Source organism: Sebastes umbrosus, chromosome 15 (assembly GCF_015220745.1).
Source record: "Sebastes umbrosus isolate fSebUmb1 chromosome 15, fSebUmb1.pri, whole genome shotgun sequence".
NCBI lineage: Eukaryota > Metazoa > Chordata > Actinopteri > Perciformes > Sebastidae > Sebastes > Sebastes umbrosus.
In genome coordinates, this window is record NC_051283.1 from 17,427,621 (window position 1) to 17,446,247 (window position 18,627).

Below are 18,627 nucleotides of genomic sequence, written 5' to 3' on the forward strand. Positions count from 1 at the left end.
TTTTGGTTCAAACGTGCCAAAAACAAAGGGGGCACAGCATCCCACTGCATCACAGACAGGAGAGGGAATGAGAGCGGGAGGGTTTGTGTGTCCCAAGAATTATATTGAATAAAATAGTCACCTCAAATCTTCCCAAACTCAACAATAACAACTCAATCATGAGATTACGTTTTTTTATTTAAGGGTGAATGTTTATGAGTTATAAAAATAGTTTTTTAATTTAAGTACTTATTATAAAGCATTTAAAAAATGAATTGACGACACTGAACTCAAGATAAAGCCAACAAAATACCACAAGTTCATATAAAAACAGCCAATACTACAAACCAACAACAGCTGAACTTGAATATGGCCCATATATAAAACTGTATTTTTGCTTGCTTGCTTAATAATAATAATAATAATAATAATAATAATAATAATAATACAAATATTAATAATAAATTATAAGGCTGTCCTCGACAAAAGAAATTCTTAGCCGACCAACACTCAATCACTCAATAAAACTGAGTTTCTCCACAAAGAATCACACAAAAGCCCCACTTTCTATCAACTGGAGCTGCAGCAGACATCATCACACGTACTACAGCTGAAAATCTCAACATGCGACTGAACGATATCTTCTGAGGGATTAGATTTACTACACAGAGAGAGCGTGTGTGTTTGTGCTGATCTGCTGTAATCTTCAGGGGAACAGGCACTGTCACATATTCCCACTCAGAGCCATGTGACAGTGTGCAGAGTCCCATGCATAAGATGACACACAGAGAGATGAGAATGACTACATGTGAAACATGAGTAACACTGCGAGAACTGGGACAAAAGCTGTTAAAAAGCTCACGACTTCAACGGCTCCAAAGTAAACTAGAAGAGGTATGTGTGTCAACAGAAAACTAGAATATGGAACCACAGCTATTCCTGCAGACACATACTGTGTTCAACTAATAATTATAGGCATGTAGAGTGAAAAATGTACTATTACTCTCTCTTTATAGAGATTATTAGTAGAGAAATTGTGTCTACAGCAAGGGATACAAGTCAAAAATCAAAACAACAATGCACATACAAGGAAAAGCATGAAACCACAATATAGTATAGAAGTAAATAAAGGCCAACACCACACAGACTCTAATTTGATTGTGTAATAATAGGTCACTAATTAGTGCAAGAGGAGGAATAAATGCAGCATGAATATAAAGGCTGTAATCTTAAAGGATAAATGTGTTTTATACTTCCAAAAATGGCACTGTACGTCTTGCATCGATATGATGATCAGATGTTTCACTTTCAGCCACCCAGTTGTTTCTGGGATGGAGAAATGACATTCAGGCCCTGATTTTCTACGAGGAGACCGACTGCTCCATATCCAGCCCAGCTCAGGGAAAACAAGCTTCTTAAATGAAAACACACACACACACACACACACACACACACACACACACACACACACACACACACACACACACACACACACACACACACACACACACACACACACACACACACACACACACACACACACACACACACACACACACACACACAGGTATAATTTGAGTCCCAATTCCAAGTCGGGAAGAGGGATAAACCATCATTTTCAGAGGAAAGCTTTGCCATGGCAACCAGCCTAGCCTGGAAACGGGGTCATGGTTTCCTGTGCAGAGCCGAAGATGCACTGGAGCAGAATGAGCATGTCTGCGAAAAAGAGAGCGAGTGTGTTTGTGTGTGTCAGTCCCTGTCAACACTGAGCTATGCAAGCAATGAAAGCTGCTACTGATGGTCAGTTTGCAAGGCACCAAATATCTCTGGGCTTGTAAGTGTGTAGATGTGTGTGTGTTTGTATTCACACAAGCAAGTATTCAGACAGGACCAAATAACATTAAGTAAGGCGCCAGCGGCACTGACATGCTTTACTTTCTTAAACCAAAAAAAAGGAAACATTCCTCTATACCATAGACTGTATAGAAGAAGTGGACGTAGTCACCGTGACGTCACCCATTGGTTTGTGGACTACTGTTTTGAAGCCTGGAGTTTGGTGTTTTGGCCGTCGCCATCTTGGTTTTTTGGAACCAGAAGTGTCAGGGAGTATAAGTGACACGCGTCCAGTTGAAATCTGCTATTTCAATGTTGAAATTGGACAGTAAATCAGTCTGAAAGAAAGGATTTTTTTGTATTGCCCTATTTTTATTGGGAACCACGAAACACATTGTTTAGTAAGATTAAAAAACTGACAATGCTCAGAGACTGAGTGGCTATTCCCGTATGAAACATTTAAGGGTTTAATATTTGCTCGTTATCAGGATAAACCATATGCATGTTCTGCTATTGGTGCATGCATAATTTATTTGAAATGTAGTATTTGTGTAGTATTAGGGCTGTCAATCGATTCAAATATTTATCATTTAAAAATGTTTTATCTGTTTAAAATGTACCTTATCAAGTATTTAATCCTCTTATCAACACGTGAGTGGGCAAATATGCTTGCTTTATGCAAATGTATGTATATATGAATTATTGGAAATCAATTAAGAACACAAAACAATGACAGATATTGTCCAGAAACCCTCACAGGTACTGCATTTAGCATGAAATAATATGCTCAAATCATAACATGGCAAACTCAAGCGCAACAGGCAACAACAGCTGTCAGTGTGTCAGTCTGCTGATTTGACTATGATTTGCCCCAAACTGCATGTGATTATCATAAAGCGGGCATGTCTGTAAAGGGGAGACTCGTAGGTTCCCATACAACCCATTTTCAGGTCAAGGGACCCCTTTGAAAATGGCCATGCCAGTTTTTCTTCGCCAAAATATAGTATAAGCTTAGAACGTTATTTAGCCTCCTTTGCGACAATTAGTGGTTGGTACCAATGGATTCTTCAGGTTTTATAGTATCATAGGATGCCAGTATCTTCACTCTAGCTTTAAAACTGAGCCCGCTACAATCTAAAAATCGCAGGTTGCCTTAATGCGCTAAAGAAATTAGTGGCTTTAAAACTAATTTGCTTTAATGCGTTATTATTGCGTTAACTTTGACAACCCTACTTTTTATATTTTTAATGTTTGACATATAAAAGTGTCTTGTAATTCCATTTGGGATGGGCTAAATTTTCTGCATGACACCGAAATCAAAACTAACTAAGCAGCTATTATTAGACGCCAAGTACAAAAATTCTATCACTAGGTCTGTATATAACTGTAATCCAATACTAGATGACATTAAGTGGCACTATGTGAAATTCTTAGAGGAGTTGTTTTCAAAATAGCCAGAAAGAAGAGACAAAATTTCCTCAGCCATGTTAATCATGTTTCATCTAAATTTAACATCCACCTAAACAGATTCCTTTTTCTGCTGTCACACTCGGGTAGGTATTTTGGTCTAATGTGGGAGGAAACCCACTCTTCAAAGCTGGAGTCGAGACAAGCAGAGTGAGCTGTAATGGACCTTATCTTAACAATTCATATTTTTTCATAATTAACAATAATCCATTGTCCACTGGCTTGTTTCTCAAAAAGAAATTCTGGACAGTGAGAGTTAGAGACAGGAAGGCTGCCAACACAGAACAACACACAGTTGACCTCATATTACCGCGACAGAAAGAGTTACAGTGGGAGTGAAAAGGGTAGAAAATGAGAGGTGACTTCACAGTAAAGTCACAGCATTATAATTTTTTTCAGATTGCTTGAATTTTTTTTAAAAATCACTGAAAACCAAAACTGAAAGAATATGTTTTCTTTAATTTCTAAACCAAATTGAAAGTGCGTACTGTTTATATAATATGTCCCTTCTCTCTTTCATTTATACTTTCAAAGCAAAACAGAATAAACAATGAATTGATAGGATACACACATGCTCTTGCACATGTACTGTATACCCAGACACACGCATCGCATACAACATAGTACGACATGATGGCGACATTTCAGGGCACCCAGTTTTCCTTCTCTCACACACACACACACACACACACGCAAACATAGCCTACATCTGAGCCAGTGCACTTGGGGTGACAGTGCATGGAGTTTAAGCTGATTTCAATCTAAAACCATATGCTGACAAGCTTTTGTCTGAGTGCCAGCATACACAGCCAAATGAGATTAAACACACACACACACACACAAACATACATACACACACAAACTTACCATCGTCATCATCCCCAACTGCCATGGTTACAGTGTGTTATTGATAGAAACTTCCTCTCGTCTTTTTCTGTATTCGCTCCTCTCCCTCTGTTCTCTCCTCTATCTCCTTTTCTCTCTTGTTTGTTCAATCTCTCTCTGTCTCTGTCATGATGAATCAGGGAAAGGCAGTGATAGGCACAGCGCTGTGGGTTGCCTACTGCGCGAGATCTCTGTCAGCTTCCTCCCTCAATCCTTTGCCCTCCCTGCCTCCATCCCTCCCTCCCTCCCTCCCCTCCTCTCTCCCGTTCTCTCAGCAACAGCTGCCTCAAACCCTTTAGAGCAAACGCCAAGAGCTGGCCGAAAAGAGATGTGGGGCAAGGGCAAGTCATTTGTGCGATTGTGTGTGTATATGTGTGTTTTATCTTATGATGTGAGTTTGCGTCCTGTACTCAGGCTGAATTCTTGGTAGGTTCTTGGGAGTGTTTAGAGAAAAACACCGACTCATGCACACCTTCCGCTACCCTTTTTGGTAGATTTTCTCACCATAGATAGAGCCAAGTGATCAGTGTTACTTGTTGAGTGCCAAACATGAGTTCAGAAGGCAGGAACAAGTTGGGGAGACTAACAGACGCCAACATTATTTGTTTATTCAACAGAAAGATAATATCTGCTTTGTATATGACAGAATCTATTCAGTTTAGTATTGTTATGGAGTACACACAAACTTAGGAAACTAGAAGCTGAAACCATTTGTCGATTGACAGAAAATTAATCTGCAAAATGACTTAAAGAATTCATTTATTAAAATAGTTGCATATAACCATTTAGGGTTGGGCGATTGGGCGAATATATCGGCTATTGGCTGAGTACATCGCCGGTTGTTTTTTTTGGCAGATTTTTGGGCGATGTTTGTCATTTTATTTTGCTAATTAAATGGTCCGCCTCCGAAGAACGAGAGCCGATCAGACTACCAGACTAGGCACGGGATGTGCATTATTATCAAACTGCCGGTGATGCGTCTTTTTTTATTCCGGTGTTGAGCAGAGCAGACACCCGAGTGCCCACTCACTCTCATCCCCGGCTCTGGAGCTTGGTGTCGGCACAATAACCTTATATTTTTATGTTGATAAAAATGTACCCGAATAAGTAGGATATTACTATTGACATTCCTGTAATCTTACGTTGCAATGTCTGCTGTATTAGACATGTGTTTACTAGTGTTTATTTACATATAGAGCAGGGAAGCCAGCATACGCAAATATCTGACCAGATTAACTGACCTGAATGATGAATACCTGAATATATCGACAATCGCCGGTTATTGGGCTGATGATGGCTGGTTGGAAAATGTTTACATATCGCCCAACCCCATGGCCATTCTGTTGATCAACTTATCGAGCAATCACTTCAGCTCTACAATGTGATATCTTTCCTTTTGGACTGTTGATCAGTCAAAACATGTGATGAGGAAACATTGGACTTTAGAAAATTGTGATGGCCATGTTCACCAGTTTTGACTCAAGAAAATAATCTGCAGATTGATTGATAATGAAAAAGATCATTGACTGCAGCTCCTATATTGCAGGTGAGGTATAGAGTTTTCAGTGACAGGTGTGAAGGACGGTTATGTATCAAGCACCACTACATGTTTTGTTGACCATCTACACCAGTTTCTTCTCAAACTTTTCACTGGACTGTTACAATGTTTACTCCTAATCTTCCTCCATTATAAAAGAAAAGTGATGGTCCAAAAATAGTCCAAAGAATGATTGCACTTAGATAACAAGCAGTGATTTCATGCCCAGCAAAGCACATGACAGATGACAACACACAGTAAAAAAAAAAAGAAAAAAGAAGAAAAATCACATTATCATTTGATCATAACAATTATATAATCATGGACCCAAAAACAAAACCTTGCTCTAAACCCTAGGGAGGTGGGAGTTAAAAGCAACGCTCCCTCCATCCCCCTGCTGCCACTAGAGACGGCATCATGGCAACTGCACGCCCTGAGCTCTTCTTCACGTCTCTCCCTATGTCGCTTTCTCCAAGTAAACAGACTGCAACAGCCGCCCATGCACCAGCCGCTGCTGTCGTTATTAGACACATAGAGACTATGACAGGGCAGCCTAAAGGTCCTAACAGCCAATGACAAGCTCTGCTTGACACCAACAACAGACCCTACTGACCTTGCCATTTCCGATAACTCTGGGTATCTACTCATACCAAATACCAATCCGATACCAGTGCTCCCTTTTACCCAAATTTAAAATCTGTTTACCTACTGCGATTGGAATTATTTCTATACAAGGTTAACATTAGTTCAGGGATTGCTGTGGTATCGAAAACTGATTCTGCATATTGAATTGTTACATTCCTATAAAACAATGAATTTGTTGGTGGAAACAGCACAATAGAAGCTTCTCTTGCCAACGACCAAAAGAGACGACTTTGCGGATCATTTTTCAGTTAACACTATCCACATAAACACTTAATCATTAAGTGGAAAAATCACAATTCCAATATGCAAGAAGGGAAACTGAACAGTTTCATGGATATTTCGGTACCAAGTCGATGCCAAATTTCTGAAGACATGACAGAACTCATTTTTCTACAGTAGCGCAGGTACCATAGGTAACGTCAGAGCTCAAGAATAATGGCATAGAGGGGGACGATAGAAAATGTGTTTAGGACACTGTAACCCACTATCGATGCGTCCATGTGATGCTACATTGTGAACAACAAATCCATGTTGAAATCAGCAGGGCGAGAGCTAGTTAACGTTAGCTGTTAGCAGCCAGTACGCAGCACAGTCCTGCACGGAGCTCACAGCTAACGTTAACTAACCCTCATCCTGCCAAACTTCAACACGGGAGGGACCACTGATTTACACTATGATGTGTGCAGACTCTATTCAGTAGAAAATAGTATTGGGCGAAGGTAAATCATAGTTATTATGTTATCATGTTATCATGATGTGTTCAAATGGAATCTTGCAAAATGTAGTTTTTGGCGAGAAACTTGAATAAATACAGTTGTTTGAAGGAGATGTTTTCACAGTGGACCCCAGGAAGACTAGCTGTGCTTTAGGGCACAGCTAATGGGGATCCTATAAGTAAGGGATAATGTACAGCTAGCCGGTCACAACGACCCGCTAGCTGTACATTATCCCGCTTATTACACGGCTACTTACTTAAGAAATCAATGATTTGACACAAAAATGGTCCTCCAGAGACATATATAGCAACCATCTGCTATAAAGAAATAACAGACTATAGAACACCGTGATTGACCAATCAGAATCGAGTATTCAACAAAGTCGTGTAATAAAAAACTATAAACAGCAACACAAAATATGTAATAGAAAGGGAATTATGACCAGTTTAACTTCCTAACAAAACCCAATATGCAAACGTTAATAAAGGAGTGGATGTTGAAGTACCTTGTCTCTTACCATGGTATCGAACTGGTATTGAGAATCGTAACATTTTACTGGTATTGGTATCGACTACTACATTTCTGGTACCGTGACATACCTAGAAAGGGGTGTGGTCAATACCACTTTAACTTTCCATGGTCAAACTGCACTGATTGAGCCTGAGACTCCCAGATATCCACAGCCAAACACACAATCTACTGCTGGACAGCAAAACACTCAGCAGCCTTCCGCTCAGGTCTCGCTCAGCACACCCAGAATCACACAAACACAAACACACACAGATTAAACCATTAATCCTGTTATGTCCTCTTACAAGAGCTCATGGCAACAAACTGACACAACCACAAGAGCACATGCAGATATAGACACGCACAAGCACCCGCCAACACACAACCCTCTTCAAATACACACCCAATACCTGACAACAGTAAAATCACCTTGACAACATGACTAAACTTGGTGGCTCTCAGAGGCCAACACAACGGTGGCAAAATAAATGAGAGATGGCACTGACCGTGACTCGGGCTGAGAGCCATGTTGCCTGAATTCAAGGCTTCATCAAAACGAGAGAATAATGTCTGTAACCTGGAGAGAGAGAGAGAGAAGAAGAAGAAATGTCAGAGCAAAACATTCACAACAAAAGTATTGAAATAACTCTAATTGCAGAATTGAATACATCAAAATGAGACTGAATTAGGAACACTACGCAACCATCTTCATTGATAGGATCGTGACAAAGAAAATGTCCACAGATGGATGCACACACGCACACGCACACACGCACACACGCACACGCACACATACACAAACAAACACACACACACACACACACACACAGTTTTGACCTAGAGACGGGCAAGGTTTCTGTGAATCCCAAGTGAAAGTATCATCAGCAGCAACATGTGGTGGACAGTCTGCCCGCCTGTCTGTCTGCCTGTCGGCGGGTGGGTGTGTCTATTATGCCAGTCACACTCATGAAGCTGCAGCTGCAACACGACAAGAGTCCTTCTGACATCCTGTTCAGCACCAAACACGCACCATCCCAAGACATATCTGCTCAGTCAGGTGATGTACAGGTAAGACTGTCTGTATGTTAATAACACAAAGATCCATCCCATTCACAGATGAGTCCAGCGAAAATAACATCTTTGCACAAATAATAGCCTCAAACATCTCCTGCACGCTGAGCAGTGTCGAATACACATTGGTTACACATGACAATAACATAACACAGACAGAATGACCCACGTCCAGTAACATGCCCTAACGTCTCCTTGCCTAAAGGTTAGCCATGGATGTGAGCACACTAGAATAAGAGTCATACACACCGTCTGTCTGTCTGTCTGTCTGTCTGTCTTTTGGTATCTGGGTGCTGGTCCACAACTACAAGACAGCTTAGCAGCTCCTGATCAGTGACGATTAGCGTTGCAATGGGCTCCTCCGGCGTGCAGCTTTTTCACGTGGTTCTCTTCCTTTCATTAGCATAATTTGCCCATTCGGTTCAGAAATAGCCCTGCCTTTAGTCTTCTATTCTCATTAGCCTCAGTATTTCCCAGTGGACTGATTAATAGGTTGCTGCGCAACGTTGCATTAGCTCCCATGCTAGTGACACACTCTGGTCCTCGGCTTCCCTCAGCTCTTTGTATCCAACATGGTGCAGTGGCTCCGAGAGGGTGGGAGGGAGGAAGACGGGAGGAGGGAGGGAGGGCGTGAGAGAGAGAAGGAGCCAAACAGCGAAAGACCAAAGCATGCTACGGGCATACGACAAAGCACCACCTACTGTCACACATACGTATTGTATGCTGAGCACACACACCCACTGAGAAACCTCCCCAGTGGTACAAAGAGTTAAATCTCAGGCCGGGTCTTTGCGTGCATGTGTGTGAGAGACAAATCGGCCAGTTTGTGTGACAGGCAGCGCAGAGATTCAGTTACCCTTTACATAACCTCCCTCCCATACCCAGACACACACATACACACTCGTCAGAGGGGGAGGGGCTGTACAGCTAGCAGCAGACAGAAAGCAACGTTGCTCCTCCCCCCTTTACGTCTCCTTCTCACCCCACTTCCCCATATTCCCTCCCTCCCTTCTATTCCTCCTTTTTCCTTCTTCACATCTCTTAATCCCAGGATCCCATCTTCACATTGAAGCACATTTTAGCTCTCAATCTGTGGTGGACACAGATCGACTTTCATTGAAAAAGGGTCAGCTCGACTCCAGCGGAGATGACTCACACCTTTCACATTTCCCTTTCGAACAAGAAATGCGTGCATGAGGCAGGTCAACTCAATGCTCATTCAAGCAGCATTTGACCTTCTAATAGGAGACCTGTCACAGGTTAATCCCACGTTGTTACGGTTAACAGGGACTCAAGTCTAAAACAGTACTTCCATACAAATCACTGCTGGACCTTAGAAATACACACATTTACAGTACGTTAGAGAAATACTGCTATAAAGTTAAGTTTTAGTTAAGAGTCATTTAAATGATATTTAAACTTCAATAACAATACTGATCGATAAAACTGCAATCTGTAACAGAAACATAAAGAAATCCAGGTGGTGTCTGACCCACATTCAATGCAGGACAGGACTCGCTGACCCATTCAGACGAGCAGCCAAAGCAGGTTCAACCCGTGTCACTGTCGATCTGAACGGGCTTATTAGGTTCACTGTAGTATGAGTGATCTCATCAGACACTGGCTAACATACACACTGTACAGTGTGCTGTGCTGAACGCTGACCAGATTAACTGACCTGAATGATGAAACTATTTTCTAATCCTGTTCTGAACAGTCTGGGTCCCTTTAGGGATGAACCTAATTTGGGGTAATAACGTTCCTTATCATTCAACTGACACAGTTTTAAACTACATATTTTAACCTTTATTACCAGCCTGTAAAATTCATGAGCCTCCAGACAAAACAACCTGCACATAGATGCAGAAAGACTTGCATGTTTCCTGCACCTTTAAATTGGCTAATTTACAGTATTTCTGCAATGGTTTGCTTCTGTATAACAAATGATAAACCAAAAGGTACAACTCTTACTGGGAATCCATATTAAAAGCGAGACGTGAGCATTCAATCCACACCGACTCCAACCTCCTCGTTCGGCCTATCTCTCTTGTCAGCTGTTTGACTGTCAACAGCAGCAAACTATTTAGTTCGGATTCACAGTGCACAAATTAAAGCGGCCAAAATTTAAAAAAAAATATTTGCCGAGTGGCGTGTACGAAGGAGCGAATTTATCTTCTTCTTCACTTTGACTCGGCACTGATCTATTCTGCTCCAGTTTATCTGGAATGACTTCATAAAAGTTTACTTTATTTAGCATATTCTGTATATTCTCTTTGGCCCAGATGTAAAGCAAACATCTGACTTCTGTAAAAGTCCAGGTCAGTCCTCTTCCACTGATGTCAACACGTCGTTCACCTGTGTCCATCTCAACAAATGCCTGCATAGGCAGCCTGCGTTTTGGTTCACTTGGAGTCCAAGGCCACCTTTCGCAAGCAGTCTCGGACCGGTTGTTATGGTCTTTCTCTCCATGTGACGCTAGCTCTACAGAGTTGATATGTGATCTGGTCAGCAAGACCCTGGCTGCAGCCCTGCATTCCACCCTGCAACCATATACTAACACAAACACACACAACCTCCACCATGCCTTCATACCAGTTCTCCAATATTAATGGTGAGCAAAACTGATTTGTGCTAATTACAATTCATGCCGAAATGTATGCATATTTTAAAGAATTCTGTACACTACATCTACAGAAGAAGAACAAGCGTTGGTTTCAGACCTATATCTGTCAGATTGCTACACATAACAGACACACACCAGTCTGTATAAATCCCACATACACAGACAGCGTGTTTACACTGGAGACAGGCTTAATATGCGCAACACATGACACATGGCTAAAGCCAGCATTCACAGACGTAGGACTCATACTGAGCAGTCAGCGCACAACACTGGCTACTGCTCAGATCTCACACACGGGAGACAGAAGGAGAGGGGGGTCACTGTGTGCTTAGAATAACCCTCAACCCACCACATGTAACCAGGACGACCAAAGATGGACGAGACCACTCAATGGACCTCTTCAGAAGACATGAACACACACACTTTCTCCGATTCTTCCTCGACTCTGTTACTCCACCCAACGCCTTTGTGCCCCATCTTCCCCCTCCCACCCTCCTCCCCCAGTCAGTCAGCATTGTGCTCGGGATGAAAGTGCCCCTCTGTGTGTGTGAAGGGCAGAGTGGTGCATGGCGTGGCCTGGGACAGACTGAGTGCCAAGGCCACGGGATCCACTGACCCCTCCACACAACTCATCCCCTGCTGTGCAGAGCAGGCGCACACACACACACACACATTCACACACAGAAACAAAAATGAGAGAGCTTATCAATAACTGACACATAAAAAACAACTCACCGTGCAGCAGGTAGTCCTCTCTTTCCCAGGTCTGCTCGGACCTTCTCTCCAACGTGACGATAAACATCCACCAACGTTGCTATGGAGGCCTCACGTACCTAAACACAGCAGACATTAACCAATTTAAAAGTCACACACACAAAAAAAAAGGCTTCCACGCTACCCCTGCACTGGTATACCATGTAAAATGTATATTTGTTATGATTATGGTACATTTGCTTTCATAATTCCATACAGATTACACTCCACTGTCTGAGGTTACACACACAAAGGGTTGCAAACACATTAAAAAACAAACCCTTAAGGGCCCGTACTCATCCCCCTAATGGGAGACATCTAATTTGCTAGTTATGCTGTGAGCACTGTTGTGATTTGGTAGTGGGATGCTGTTAAAGGGATTCTCTGCAACTGAGGGTGGGCGGGCCTGTTGAGGATTTTGATTGGTCGGGACAGTATGTGGGTAGATGATCATTGGGTAGACGATAGGAGCAGATTTCAGCTTTGGGGTGCAACTCCACAGGAGCTTTAAAACCTAACTCTCTCTATCCCTCTCTCTTACTCACACACATGTTCAGCTAGTGCTGCTGTGTGGGTTAATGGTTGGGTGTTGGTGCTCATGATTCAGCAGTGAAGCTGGGGGGGGGGGGCTCTACAGAGCCCATCTCCTCACTAATAACAGTAATAATCACAGGGCTGACTCAAGACGCCTGCCAACACACTCTGGATGCTGAGAGTTAAACCACAAGCTTAGCTACAGACAGATACAAGGAAGAAACATAGGACCTCTACTCTGTGTCTCTTACCTGTGGGTTCTGGTCTCCAGTCAGAGTACAGAGATGAGGAACTAGTTTACTGAGGCTCAATGGCTGGGCTCCATACCTGAAAGACAGCCACAAAAAGACAAGGAAATGAGAGGGATGATATTTATTCATCATGACAAGGTAAAGCAAGCGTGAAATATCTCATATCTAATAGGAGGAGTATTGCCAGGATACGACCAATGCTGAGTTTTAATGACACTCAAACCCCCTACGTTGTCGCGGGGGGTATAATAAACTTTATTATTGTTTATTATTATGAAAACCTTGCCCATCATTCAAATCACATTTTCAGGAAAAAGGAAAACGCTTCTATTCTCAGGAGGAAGACTGAATTTTAGAAAACCTGGTGTAAATAGGATTTATGAACCTTAGGATGTATGATACATATCTGGTACATAAGACTATGTAAATTGGACTTCTTTCATAATATATATTTTTTTACTTAAGGTAGCCGAGAGAGCTCAATGCACTGCAACCTGAGAAAACACGAGCAAATGAAGAATACACCTTTACCACTTGGCAACACACATTGCATCAAGAAAAAACACGAAACCAAATTGAGAGCAAATTGAGAAACACACAAGTAAACGAATATACCCGAGAAGTTAGAAAAGATGGAGCAAAAATGGAACTGAGTTACAAAACAACAGAAGTTTCTGGGGGTTACCGAAATTGATAAAGATGCTACTGATTAGTAAATAGCTGGAATTAGGTGTACAGCAAATATCTCAATAATAAAGGAATAATGCAAACAGAATGGTAAAACTAAGATAAACATGGTTACATCATTTTCCAACATTGTAGACAAGTGGTCAAGGTGTTCATCAGTGTTTATCGTCACACAGAAACGTCTGTTGTGTTATATACGACCTGCAGCGTATCTGTATTTGCAGTGCAAATCTTTATGCCACTTTCTAAATTCAACATAATAATAAGTGTTAAAATGAAGATGATTCTGTGTTTTTACCATGTCTATGTGTTTCTTAAACTGCACTGCATTGAGCTTTGCCCCCCAACTGTAATATCTGGAGCTATCGCAATAACAATAAAAACATGTGAAAACCCAGAAACAGACCATTTCTGTGCCACATTTTACACAGTCTACTCATGCTTAATGCATACCTGAGTATGCTCGGTAAACACTTTAGCATTTAGCACAACAGTGTCACTTTCCATTAGCAAAAAGATGCTAAAATTAGCACTGCCATTCCAACAGCCCAGATTTGCGGTGTATGGTAACCCGAAGGTGGAAAATACAGTAAACTACAACCTTCACAGATCTGAACTGCTGTCGAGCTGCTGTCTGACAAGGTGAAGCAAGCATCTGTTTAGTATTATTTCTATATAGGTGTGTTTGTTTAATGAGCTTGCAAAATGCAGGTTAACTATGACAGCTGTGTCTCTTCAATCCCTGACTGTGTTGGATTATACAAGAGCAGAAACCCTCTGATAACTAATTGGAGGAAATGAGAACAAACTAATTCATTTAGAAATGAGCAGAAGTTGGAAAAATGTGTACAGAATACAATGGAAATGAATTAGGGACATGTACACAGCCCAAAAAAACATACAAGAAAAAAAGCATGTGACATTAATATTGACCATTTGCACGTCATGATGTATTGGGGGAAATTAATAAACTGTAACAAAATTTAGGGGTGAGGATTAGGGGTAGGATTTCACGGCTTTTGTAGCCGCTAAATAATTTTCAAAGCACCCGCAAAGGGTGAAATGCACTCCTAACTGTGTTGCCAAGTGCAAATAGCGCCTCGGTGCTGCTGTGCTATTCACACGTATTTAAATTAGTTAATAATATGCGGACATTCTATGCAAATGAGCCACATTGCAAAAAGAGTCCAATTCACAAAGATCAGCTCACACACGCAGTTACAGTTAAATTATTTGCATCTTCAGAGAGTTGGTAGTAACTGAAGTGCATCTATAAGGGGTAATCTCTTTGACCTCCTGTGGCTTCTGCAAGAGCGTCTCTTAATGGGCCAGCATATTTTCTTTGGAACATATTAGTAAGATACAATCCCATACAAATTAAATGTTGTAAAGTGAATGCTCCATCAGGTTTGACATCTGAACATGAGACCATGTCAGAGTTCAGACCGGGGTGAATTGAGAACAGATTTTTAAATCTCTCCAAGTTGTATGCTTTAAGGTTGTTAAAGTCACATGACAGTAGTGGTGTCGCCATTCACAGAATGTGTGTGTGTGCCACCTCTACAGAGTCACACAAACAGTTAAGAAGATTAATCCTGGAGACAGAGACTGTGTGTGTTTCCTGAAAAAAACAATATGGGGCATGCTCATTGAGAGTAGTAATAAAAGTCGACCCCTCGGTCGGTGTGCAGATCATGAATTAACACATACTGATGATGTATGGCGTCAGTATGTGTTAAGATTGCAGAATATCCATCAGAAAAAACATTCTGTACACAATTAAGATAGAGATAGATATAATGTATGTTTAAACATTGAATTTATTGTAAGGACTGACATATGACCTTCTGCCCACAAGATGAGAGACAATATGCATACATTTAATAGCTTTACAATTTAAAGTGTATTCTTTAGGGCTGACCTGAAATGCTTCGAAGCTTCGAGCGTTGCCATGGTAATCCACCTCCAAATCATGTATTTGAATGCTTGGTTTTTCATTTTTTCATATAAGTATGTAATAATAATGTATAAATACCAAAATATCCCATGAAATAAGTAATAATCCCACAATATTCATTATTTATATTCAACATGAATTATTATTAGTTATTCTCAGACGGATATTGCTGTTTGTTGTGCAGAGGTGCGTGTGTGTACAGTAGTGCGGCAGCAGCACTGTCGCGGGCACTGAAATGTGGCACACCACAAAGCTTCGAATACCTTAGAATATTTCTCATCAAAGCTTCGAAGCCCAACTTAATGGTATTGGGGACAACCAGAGTATTCTTTCACATTTCAACTTGGAAGTGATACAGGTGAAGAGGGGGAAGTTACTCACGTGCTGAGCGTGGCACTGAGACAGAGGCAGATTCCTTCTCGACTGCGGAAGTTCTTGTGTTTAAAACCAGTAAGTAGCCTTTCCCAAACGTACTGGACGAAGGATAAGGAGAGAGGGAGAAAGGGGAGGGATGATGGAGAGGAACAGTGTCAGTAGGAACGAGCAGAAGAAGGTTCGGCAGCTCATCAGGGGTTTGAGCAGATTACGGAGTGCAGAGGAGGTTACAATCTGTAGAGATGTGTGCGGTGTGTAGACAACACAAAGCAGAGTGCAAATGTAGCCTGTGCAATTCCTTTAATAGCCAGGTGAGGGAGCCCAAATGACAGAGTACCGCTCAGCTGTAGTGACTATCTATTGATGTGGAGGTGGCTGTAATTTGTCTGCAGTCTCTGTTTTGGATCTTGATTGTGCATTCTTTCGAATAACTTGAGTAACTACAATTGATCTGAAGGTTGCTGCCTACTGACTCTTCTAACAGCATACAGCAAGACACAGTACGACACAGTTTTTCACATTGCAACCTGTCATATCATCTACAGCCAGTGCCTGAACTTGAAATGCAACAGTCCTGAAACACTATTTCAAGGATTGACATCTAAATGATCTTCGTGTGACAAAAACTGTCACTTTGTTTTGATGTCTGTCATGTTACATGTGCTTGAAATCAAACGCTCAAGATAATAATTTGGCTGATGTCTTGGTTTCAATCACTATTTTGCTGGCTTTGTCTGGTCCTGAGGCTGACATTGTTATGTACAGTACATGTCTGTGTGTGTGTCGCTGTGTTTTTCTCACCATGGGCGAGGCCGTCTGCTCCATACAGCGAAGGATGACAGCTTGGCTGTTCTCCCTGACCTGGTCCTTCCCATCACCCAGCCTGTCCACCAAAGCTGGCAAAACTACGGACAGAAAAAGAGATGGACATTGAAGAGGATGGGTTAGTGATGAGAGTCAATGTATACAAAAAGCAGTTTAATGTGCAGCGGAAATGAGGCCACACACAACACTGAGTCACTACCAGATTTAAAGCCAATAAAGACTGCCCCCAAGTGGAGTGCTTTTAAAACACATAAATATGTGTTTATCATTCGTTACAGTCTGTCGGTGTGTGACAGAGAAAGACACATAAACATTGTAAAGTAAAAGCTTAAGCCATACCACCATCGACACCGAGGCTCCAATAAGACGAGGGGAAGGAGAGGACAGGAAATGAGAAATGGACCGTGACTAAAATAATGCCAAGATCATCAAATGCTCTCGTGTCAGTTCCATTTTATCTAACACACAACTGCTCCAGTAGTGCCGCCTATGCAACGCAGTGACGCACAATGTACAGAATTACAAGTAAGAGCCTTTAATTGCTGGCATTCAAGTGAACTATAAGGATTTTGGCAACCACGCAAATGTTTCAGAGGCTTACTCTAATCCTCTATGAAATGTGGAACAGCAGGAGGGCCCTCAGCTTTAAGTGTGTTTTCAGCTTTAATATCAGATGAACAGCTAATCGACAGCTTTTTATCTGACGAACCATTTGTGAGTGACAATAATAATAATAAATAATCTTCAGTGAAGTGATCATTTAAAGGTTGAGTCTGGTTTTCTTTCTTTTTATCAACACATCCCATAAAAAGACCACAATCAACAATGATTTGTTCCTATAAAGAATTCAGAGAGTATCCAGTCTGATATTGCTTATATTCCTCTGTGCCATAGACTTCCACTGTCTTCCGAATCTTTCTCTGTTTGACCATCAAATGGAAAACGTTAAACTTTCTGAGTTACATCATACTCAAAAACTCCCTTTGACATTCCCACAATGAGATAAAAACAAACGCACACAGAATAGCCTGAGCATACACACATAAACACACACTCACACACTCCTACCCACATTCCTAGTCTGAAACTTCAACATGGGGAGTGATGTCATCTGCCCTTTTCCTGTGCTGTGTGTGCATGTGTGTGCGCGTACATCATGTTACCATAACAGCTGGTTGTCTTGGCAACAAGGACAATACCCTCAAACAGAGAAAATGACAGGGGGACATTGTTGCACACAACGTCATCTGCTGTAGTAAGCATGAAAAAAACACAGACAGACATTGCTTGTATGTGGACAGTTGCCTCATTTTGGTTTCATCTTTTTCAACGGGACGATCAAACGGGCGCACAGCTGCTGTGACAATTACGTCATTTTATTTTATCTGTCACGTTGTAAACAAGAAAGTATTATGAGGTCAAAGTACAGGCTTCTGTGATGCGTATGTTTCACTTCCACTTCACATCTGGGAGTTACTTTGCAAGATGGCCAACAGCACACAGACTCAAAGTGCACACACACACACACATACGGTATAATGGCAGCAGCACTGAGTCAGTCCTGTAGATCAATACAATCGCTCAGTCTCAATGATCTCATCTTCCTCCCCTCTGAGTGTGTGTGGGAGTGTGGGAGGAGGGTGGGTGAGAGCAGGGGGAAGGAGAGAGAGCACAGGAAAGGAGACATGGAAGATTTCAGATCCAGCGGTGGCTCAGAGAGATGTTTTTACCATCAATCTGAAACACACACTCGTACACAGAGGCAGGCTAGGGCACCGTCCTAGACAGTGGGCGAGATACAGTACAGTATGTGTGTGTGTGTGTTTTCTGTATGTGTGTGGTGGCAGACTTTGCACTGTGTGACAGGTCCAGTCATTCCAGATCCTCACTGCAGGACTGAGTGTGTTTGTTAGTGACAAGAGCCAGTCTAGCTGACAAAGACAGCTGGTGACACCTTCAGCGGGCATACACAAGGGCTG

At 41.7% G+C, this 18,627-nt stretch overlaps 1 protein-coding gene across 49 annotated transcripts in view; it reads right to left on the reverse strand.

Annotated features, from left to right (window-relative positions):
* clasp2 (cytoplasmic linker associated protein 2) overlaps positions 1-18,627 on the reverse strand; it is a 66,320-nt gene that overhangs the window by 39,103 nt on the left and 8,590 nt on the right. For 47 of the 49 annotated variants that reach the window (XM_037794506.1, XM_037794495.1, XM_037794501.1 and 44 more), the window contains exons 3-7: positions 16,625-16,728; positions 15,830-15,921; positions 12,805-12,880; positions 12,002-12,099; positions 8,079-8,149 (exon numbers count right to left, since the gene is read on the reverse strand). In XM_037794506.1, coding sequence (XP_037650434.1) covers positions 8,079-8,149; positions 12,002-12,099; positions 12,805-12,880; positions 15,830-15,921; positions 16,625-16,728 — 441 coding nt within the window. Of the gene's footprint in view, positions 1-4,146; positions 4,322-8,078; positions 8,150-8,892; positions 9,404-12,001; positions 12,100-12,804; positions 12,881-15,829; positions 15,922-16,624; positions 16,729-18,627 lie in introns of those variants that run through there. The other 2 variants (XM_037794509.1, XM_037794508.1) reach the window with 2 other exon arrangements.